This window comes from Mastomys coucha, unplaced genomic scaffold (genome assembly GCF_008632895.1).
Source record: "Mastomys coucha isolate ucsf_1 unplaced genomic scaffold, UCSF_Mcou_1 pScaffold14, whole genome shotgun sequence".
NCBI classification, from domain to species: Eukaryota; Metazoa; Chordata; class Mammalia; order Rodentia; family Muridae; genus Mastomys; species Mastomys coucha.
This window is the reverse complement of record NW_022196896.1, coordinates 39,585,038-39,594,829: the sequence shown is the minus strand read 5'-3', so window position 1 is coordinate 39,594,829 and position 9,792 is coordinate 39,585,038. Positions and strand designations below refer to the sequence as shown.

Sequence of the window (9,792 nt, the reverse complement as noted above, 5' to 3'; positions counted from 1 at the left end):
GTATTTTCACTATTGCTGTAGACGAGCATCTACATAAGACTGTTGAATTGATTGTTGTTTTATATCAAGCAACTTTTATAATGCTTATTTTTATTGTTATAATATTTTATACATTTTAAGGAATATGACAAAAAAGATATTGTAGGTATTGAAGGGGGGTCTCTGGGAGGAGTGGGGGTACAAAAGGGAAACAAGAATGTGATTTAATTCTATTTACTTAAAATATGTTTTTAAATGTTAACAAATTCAGATAAATTGAAATCATGTAACTTCTCTCATCATAATACAATTTTTTTAGCATGTTTCATTTTTTATTAGATATTTTCTTTATTTACATGTAAATTTCTCCATTCCCAGTTTCCCCTCCAAAAAACAAAGAAACAAACAAAAACAAACTCCTGTTGCCTCCCCCCTCCCCATGTCTGCCACCCCACCCTCTCCCACTTATTGTTTAAAAAAACAAAACAAAACATCAATTGAGGAATTCTTTATCAAATTGGCCTGAAGGCAAATCTGTGGGACATTTTTTTTGATTAATGATTGATGCAGATGAGCCCCGCCCACTGTGGGTGGTCCACATCAAGGCTGATGGTCCTGGACTGTATAAGGAACCGAGCTGAATAGGTCATGGAGAGCAAGCCTGAAAGCAGTGTTCCATGGCCTCTGCTTCAGTTCCTGCTCCAGGTTCATGCTTGAGTTCCTACCCTGACTAACCTTTAATGACAGACTGTGACATATAAGTGAAAGTCAAACAAACCCTTTCCTCTACAGGCTGCCTTAGGTCAGGGTCTTGGTCACATCAGCAGACAGCAAACTAGAACTAGAAGAATGGTCATTATGTTAACAGTATACAAATTTCAGCTCAAACGTCCTAGAGACCACCCATGGCAAACAGTGCCTGCAGTTAACAATGCTGTGTCATACCTTTTAATTCTTGCTAAAAGGTTATAACTCATCTTAGGTGTTCTTACAACACAAGGCATAATAAAGAGGGCAACAGGAAACTTTGTGAGGCTATGGATGTGTTTACAGCACAGATTATTATGATAGTTTCACAAAGGTATACTTATTTCTAAATTAAGCAAACTATACATTAGATATATACAGCTTTCTATATGTTATTCACACTTTAATAATGGGGAACTATTTTAAGAGATACTTTGAATTATATTCTTAATATGTTTTAAAATTTTTCAAATAACCTAAATAGGTATTAAATGAAAAGTTTCCTTCCCACACACAGTGTTCTGATCCTACTCCCCAGAGACATCCATTGTTAGAGATTTCCTGTGTTTCCAAGTTATTCCACAGAGAGATAAACATGCATCGAAAAGAACTATTTAAACAATTCTATTTTATACAAGCAGATTTTAAAATATTTATGTTTTTCAACCTGACTTAGTATACACTATAGTATTCTGTTTCAGTCCAAAATTACAATGCAAAGTCCCCAAATGTGGCATCAAATTTAAGTAAAACCCAATCATAAAAACAAGATCTCAGGTTGGGGTAACAGCTCAGTTGGAAGAGTACTTGCCATACAAGTACAAGGACCTGAAGGAAGTCCTTAGAATATAGATTTTAAAAGTGCTGGGTGTATACCTGGCACACACATGTAATCTCAGCTCTCAAGAAGTGGAGGCAGGTGAATAGCTGGAATTTACTAGCCAGCCAATGTAACCTACTTGGAAAGTTCCAGGTCATTAAAACCATGTCTTAAAAATTAAGATGGGCAGCACCTGATGAATGGCATTTTTTCATTGTCCTCTGGACTATATGCATACATGCACATATGTGTACCTTCACAGAAATAAACTTATATACATAGAACAAGACCCCAAAGGAGCTAGAAAGAGGATAAAGATGTTTTATCCACTAAACTTGCCGAAGAAAAATCAGGAGCAAACAGAGTAAGTTCCGAGGCTGGAGGCATGTGATATCAATAGTGTGTGGTGTGATGTGTCAGGGAAGGCCCTCAACCACATGTAGTTAATTATTTTGGCTAAAAGTAAATGGAGTCGAGAATTAACATGTTGATTGATTGATTTATACTATATACTTAACTATATATTCACATATACATTTATATTCATAAAATGGTTCTAGGGTGCATATCAGAAGGGAAGTACTTGCCTAGTTTGTACAAGGTCCTAGGTTTAATTTCCAGCACCACAAAAAAAAAAGAGAGAAAGAAAGAAAGAAAAACTATACTTGTTACCTTAATGAAAGCCCAAGGCACCCAGAGCTGATCCTGTGCTACAGCTCTCCATACCAAAGAGAGAGCTGGCTTCTCAGGAGTGCTGACACATCTGTAAGCATAGGTTAGACCACCACTCCTGCTCAAATTCTTGGTCCAAGAGGGACCTGCCCAGAGCCATCAGGACACAGGAACCAAGGAACAGCCCAGGACAGGATCCTTCCGGTTTCCATCTGTGCCCCAGAGATGATCCTATGCCACAACTCTCCACACTGAAATTCCTCCCAGAGAGAACTGGTCTCCCAGGAGTACTGACACACAGGTTTGCAGGAGGGACAAGCCACAGTTAGAGACAGCAAGACCAGCTAACACCAGAGATATCCAGATGGTGAGACTCAAGGGCAAGAACATAAGCAACAGAAGCCAAGGCTACTTGGCATCATCAGAACCCAGTTCTACACCACAGTGAGCCCTGGACACCCCAACACACCAGAAAACAAGATTCTGATTTAAAAATCACATCTCATGATGATGATGGAGGACATAATAACTTCCTTAAAGAAATACAGGAAAACAGGTAGAAGCCTTTAAAGAAGAAACACAAAAATCAAAACTTTTTTGATTACAAGAAAACACAATCAAACAGGTGAAGGAATTGAACAAAACCATCCAGGATCTGAAAATGAAAATAGAAACAATAAAGAAATCAGAAAGAGAGACAAACCTGGAGTTAGAAAACCTAAGAAAGATGTCAGTAGTCATAGATGCAAGCATCACCAACAGAATACAAGAGATAGAAGAGAGAATCTCAGGGGTAGAAGACACCATAGAAAACATTGACACAACAGTCAAAGAAGATGAAAAAAGCAAAAAGATCCTAACCCAGAACATCCAGGAAATCCAGGACACAATGAGAAGACCAAATCTAAGGATAATAGGTATAGAAGAGTATGAAGACTTCCAACCTAAAGGACCAGTAAATATCTTCAACAAAATTAAAGAAAAAAAACTTCCCTAACCTAAAGAAAGAGATGCTCATAAATATACAAGAAGCCTACAGAACTCTAAATAGTTTGGATCCAAAAAGAAATTCCTCCCATCACATAATAATCAAAACACCAAATGCACAAAACAAAAAAAGAATATTAAAAGCAGTAATGGAAAGATCAAGTAACATATAAAGGCAGACCTATCAGAATTATACCAGACTTCTCACCAGAGACTATGAAAACCAGAAGATCCTGGGCAGATGTCATACAGACCCTAAGAGAACTCAAATGCCAGCCCAGGCACTATACCCAGCAAAATTCTCAATTACCGTAGAGAGAGAAATCAAGATATTCCATGACAAAACCAAATTTACACAATAGCTTTCCACAAATCCAGCCCTACAAAGGTTAATAGATGGAAAACTCCAACACAAGGAGGGAAACTACACCCTAGATAAAGCAAGAAAGTAATCTTCTTTCAACAAACCCAGAAGAAGATAGCCAAACACAAACATAATCCCACCTCTAGCAACAAAATAACAGGAAGCAACAATCACTATTCCTTAATATCTCTTAACATCAATTGATGAAATTCCCCAATTAAAAGACATAGACTAGCATACTGGATATGTAAACAGGACCCAGCATTTTGCTGAATACAGGAAATGCACATCAGTGTCAAAGACAGACACAGCAACAGACCAAAAGGTTGGAAAACAATTTCTAAGCAAATGGTCCACAAACCAAATGGAGTAAATGGAGTATCCATTCTAATATCAAAATAAAATTAACTTTCAACCAAAAGTTACCAAAAAAGATAAGCAAGGACACTTCATACTCATCAAAGAAAAAAATCTACCAAGAAGAACTCTCAATTCTGCACATCTATGCTCCAAATGCAAGGCCACCCACATTCATAAAAGAAACTCTACTAAAGCCCAAAGTACACGTTGCATCTCACACAATAATAGTAGGAGACTTCAACACCCTACTCTCAGAACTGGACAGATCATGGAAACCAAAACTAAATAGAGACACAGTGAAACTAACAGAAGTTATAGAACAAATGGATTTAACAGATATCTATAGAACATTTTATCCTAAAACAAAGGAGTATACCTTCTTCTCAGCACCTCATGGTACCTTCTCCAAAACTGACTATATAATCAGTCACAAAACAGGCCTCAACAGAAACAAGAAGATTGAAATAATTCCATGCATCCTATCAGATCATCACAGACCAAGGCTGGTCTTCAATAACAACAAAAAACAACAGAAAGCCCACATGTACATGGAAGCTGAACAATGCTCTACTCAATGATAACTTGGTCATAACCCAAACTTATGGGCCACAATGAAAGCAGTGGTAAGAGGAAAACACATAGCTCTGAGTGCCTCCAAAGAGAAACTGGAGAGAGCATACACTAGCAGTTTAACTGCACAGCTGAAACCTCTAGAACAAAAAAAGCAAATACACCCAATAGGAGTAGACAGTAGGAAACTGGAAAACTCAGGGCTGAAATCAACCAAGTAGAAACCAAAACAACTGTACAAAGAATCAACAAAACCAGGAGCTGGTTCCTTGAGAAAATCAACAAGATAGATAAACCCTTAGCCAGAATAACTCAAGGGCACAGAGATAGTACCCAAATTAACAAAATCAGAAATGAAAATGGAGATATATTAAACACAAACTGAGGAAATTCAAAAAATTACCAGGCCCTACTACAAAAGCCTATACTCAACAAAATTGGAAAATCTGGATGAAATGGACAACATTCTAGAGAGACACCAAATACCAAAGTTAAATGAGGATCAGATAAGCTGGGCAGTGGTGGCACATGCCTTTAATCCCAGCACTTGGGAGGCAGAGGCAGGCGAATTTCTGAGTTCCAGGACAGCTAGGGCTACACAGAGAAACCCTGTCTCGAAAAACCAAAACAAACAAACAAATCAGAATCAGATAAACGATCTAAACAATCCCATAAACTCTAAAGAAATAGAAGCAGTCATTAAAAGACTCCCAACCAAAAAAAAAAGCCTAGGACCAGATGGGTTTAGTGCAGAATTCTATCAGACCTTCAAAGAAGACCTAATACCAATACTCTTCAAACTAAATAGAAACAGAAGAAACACTACCCAATTCATTCTATGAAGCCATAGTTATGCTGATATCAAAACCACACAAAGACCCAACAAAGAAAGAGAACTTCAGGCCAATTTCCCTTATGAATATTGATGCAAAAATACTCAATAAAATTCTCACAAACCAAATCCAAGAACACATAAAAATGATCATTCATCACAAACAAGTATGCTTCATCCTAGGCATGCAGGGATAATTCAATATACAGAAGTCCATCAACGTAATCCACTACATAAATAAGCTTAAAGAAAAAACCCACATGATCATTTCATTTGATGCTGAAAAAGCATTTGACAAAATTCAACATCCCTTCACAGTAAAAGTCTTGGAATGGTCAGGAATTCAAGGCCCATACCTAAGCATAGTAAAAGCAATATACAGCAAACCAGTAACTAAATAAATATCAAACTAAATAGAGAGAAACTTGAAGCAATCCCACTAAAATCAGAGACTAGATAAGGCTGCCCACTCTCTCCCTACACATTCAATATTGTACTTGAAGTTCAAGCTAGAGCAATTAGACAACAAAAGGAGATCAAAGGGATACGAATTGGAAAGGAAGAAGTCAAAATATCACTATTTGCAGATGATATGATAGTATACTTAAGTGACCCAAGAAATTCCAACAGAGAACTCCTTAACTTGATAAACAAATTCAGCAGCAAAATTCTTCATAGAGTTAGAAAGAACAAGTCTCATATTCATTTGCAATAACAAAAAACCCAGGATAGCGAAAACTATTCTCAACAATAAAAGAACTCTTGGGGAAATCACCATCCCTGACCTCAAGCTGTATTACACAGCAATAGTGATAAAAAAAAAAAAAAACCTGCATGGTAATGGTACAGTGACAGGAAGGTAGATCAGTGGAATAGAATTGAAGACCCAGAAATGAACGCAAATACCTGTGGTCACTTGATCAAAGGAGCTAAAACCATCCCGTAGAAAAAAGACAGCATTTTTAACAAACAGTGCTGGTTCAACTGGCAGTCAACATGTAGAAGAATACAAGTTGATTCATTCTTATTTCCCTGTACAAATCTCAAGTCCAAGTAGATCAAGGACCTCCACATAAAACCAGATACACTGGATCTAATAGAAGAGAAAGTGGAGAAAAGCTTCGAACACATGAGCACAGGGGAAATTTTCCTGAACAGAACATCAATGGCTTATGCTCTAAGAACACCAATCAACAAATGGGACCTCATAAAACTGCAAAGCTTCTGTAAGGGAAAGGACACTGTCAATAGGACAAAATGGCAACCAACAGATTGGGAAAAGATCTTTACCAATCCTACATCCTATAGAGGGTTAATATCCATATATACAAAGAACACAAGAAGTTAGACTCCAGAGAACCATATAACACTAAAAAAAAAAAAAAAATGGAGAACAGAGCCGGGGCATTGGTGGCACACGCCTTTAATCCCAGAACTTGGGAGGCAGAGGCAGGTGGATTTTTGAATTCAAGGCCAGCCTGGTCTACAGAGTGAGTTCCAGGACAGCCAGGGCTCCACAGAGAAACCCTGTCTCAAAAAAACCAAAATAATAATAATAATATAATAATAATAATAGTAGTAGTAGTAGTAGTAGTAATATAATAATAATAATAATAATAATAATAATAATAATAATAATAATAATAATAATGAAATGGAGAACAGAGCTAAACAGCGAATTCTCAATGAAGGAATACCAAATGGCTGAGTAGCACCTAAAGAAATGTTCAACATCCTTAGTTATCAGGGAAATGCAGATCAAAACAACCCTGAGATTCCACCTCACTCCAGTCAGAATGGCTAGGATAAAAAACTCAGATGATAGCAGATGCTGGAGAGGTTGTGGAGAAAGAGGAACACTCCTTCATTGCTGGTGGAATTGCAAGCTGGTACAACCACTCTGGAAATCAGTTTGGTAGTTCCTCAGGAAATTGGACAAAGTACTACCTGAGGACTCAGCTATACTACTCCTGGGCATATACCCAGAAGATTTTTCCAACATGTAATAAGGACACATGCTCCACTATGTTCAAAGCAGCCTTATTTATAATAGCCAGAAGCTGTATCTTATCTATTAAAAACAAGTTCATGAAATTCTTAAGAAAATAGATGGAACTATAAGATATCATCCTGAGTTAAGTAACCCAATCACAGAAGAACTCACTGATAAGTAGATATTAGCCCAAAAGCTCGAAATACCCAAGATACAACTCACAGACCATATACAGCTCAAGAAAATTAAGAGCAAAGTGTGGTCTTACATAGAAGGGGAACAAAATACTCACAAGAGGAAATATGGAAACAAAATGTAGAGTAGAAATGGAAGGAAAGGCCATCCAGAGACTGACCCACCTGGGGATCCATCCCGTATACAATCACCAAATGCGGATGCCAAGAAGTGCATGCTGACAGGACCCTGATATAGCTGTCTCCTGAGAGGCTCTGCCAGAGCCTGACAAATACAGAGGTGGATGCTCGAAGCCAACCATTGTACCAAAGAGTACACATGGAGGAACCCATGGCTCCAGCCACAGATGTAGCAGAGGATAGCCTTGTTGGCATCAATGGGAGAAGAGGCCCTTGGTCCTGTGAAGGCTGGCTATCCCAATATAGGAGAATGTGAGGGCAGAGAGGTTGGAGTGAGTAGGTGGGTGGATGAGGAAAGAGCCTCATACAAGCAGAGGGAGAGGAATGGAATAGGGGTCTCCATGGGGGGGGCTGGGAAAGGGGATATTTGAAATGTAAATAAAGAAAATATCCAATTAAAAAAAAGAAAACTATAAAATCCAAATATTTAGCCAGAGCTGAAACACTGTAAGAAGTTATTCACTTACTCTGTTTATTGACTCTGCTAATAAATTGGTATTCAAGAGTTATTATTAGCCCTGGCATTCCCCTACACTGGGGCACAGAACTTTCACAGGGCCGAGCTCCTCTCCTCCTATTGATGATCAAATTGCAATCCTCTACTATACACATGCTGCCAGAACAATCAGACCCCTCCATGTGCAGTCCTTGGTTGGTGGTTGAGACCGTGGGAGCTCTGAGGGTACTACTTAGTTCATATTGTTGTTCGTCCTAAGGGGCTGCAAACCCCTCAGCTCCACTGGTCCTTTCTCTAACTCCTTCACTGGGGACCCTGTACTCAGATCAATAGATGTCTGTGAGCCTCTACATCTGTATTAGTCAGGTACTGTCAGAGCCTCTCAGGAGATAGCTATATTTAGGCTGGCTTGCCCTTCCTTCAGTCTCTGCTCCATAGTTAATCTCTGTAACTCCTTCCCTGGGTATTTGGTTCCCCCTTTTAAGAAGGAATGCAGTGTCCACCATTTGGTCTTCCTTCTTCTTGAGTTCCTTGTGGTTTGTGGGTTGTTCTTCCTGTATTCCTGTATATAAGTGGGAGAGGGTGGGGTGGCAGGCATGGGGAGGGGGAGGCAACAGGGGTTTGTTTTTGTTGTTTTTGTTTGTTTCTTTGTTTTTTGGAGGAGAAACTAGGAATGGAGAAATTTACATGTAAATAAAGAAAATATCTAATAAAATAAATAAATAAATAAAAAGAGTTATTATTATTGGTAAGAAAGAATTGACATTGGTATTATTACCAGTAATAGTGGTAATCAAGAGTCTCATTCAAAGAGAAAAACAGCGTGCGGTATACGTTAGCATGTTACCTTTCAGTCCAGCGTGCATGGCCTTTCTCTTTGCAGTAAGGATCTCTCCCAAGGGTTTTCCCCTTAGACGCACTTTTTGGTGTCCATCCTGAAAGACAGGGTCTCCTTTGTCTTTCAGGCCATTCTGACCTACAAGACTGATCCAGCCATGAAAAAAATGTTGAATCATCTGTATTTCTATATCATGCCTGTATTCAATGTCGATGGATACCATTTCAGCTGGACACATGTAAGTTGCTCTGCCTATCCAATTGAAAAGGACTGAATAGGTCATAAGAAAGTGATGAGCCAGGAAAGGAGTTTGCTGGTGCACTCGCTACTAACGAGTTCAGGAAACATGAGAAGCGTCCTCCTCATTTTCATAATGTGCTTTCCCATAAGATTTCATAGAAATAAAGATTTCTCTTTCCAAATAAATTGATAAAAAAAAAAAAATCACTAGCCTCGCCTAACCTATTCAGTTAGCCTATAAGGAGAACCCAAGGGAGATGGAGGTGAAAAATGACCAAAATACATTGTATCAACTTGTCTAAGAAAAAGAAGAGTCAAGAATGTAGGAGACACTAGATGGTGTTGAAAGGCAGATCATGAGGCTGGGTCTGGATGAATCCTCACGTCTGTCTTCCCCTAGCTGGTCTGTGCATAGAGAAATTCACCCCCAAAGGAATGTGATGTCTTAACCCAGTGAGCAACTAACATGTGCATGTGCTGCTTGGTTTTAACTCTCAGCATGACACAATCTTTTTTTTTTTAATGGTTTGGTTTGTGACTTGTCTTTTTTTTTTTTTTT

General features: G+C 38.4%; 1 protein-coding gene and 1 long non-coding RNA gene across 3 annotated transcripts in view; one reads left to right on the top strand and one right to left on the bottom strand.

Annotated features, from left to right (window-relative positions):
* Cpa6 (carboxypeptidase A6) overlaps positions 1-9,792 on the top strand; it is a 374,787-nt gene that overhangs the window by 300,729 nt on the left and 64,266 nt on the right. For both annotated transcript variants that reach the window (XM_031366851.1, XM_031366852.1), the window contains one exon: positions 9,121-9,231. In XM_031366851.1, coding sequence (XP_031222711.1) covers positions 9,121-9,231 — 111 coding nt within the window. The remainder of the gene's footprint in view (positions 1-9,120; positions 9,232-9,792) is intronic.
* The window catches only part of LOC116088167, a 106,619-nt gene that overhangs the window by 65,314 nt on the left and 31,513 nt on the right, over positions 1-9,792 (bottom strand). The window lies entirely within an intron of this gene.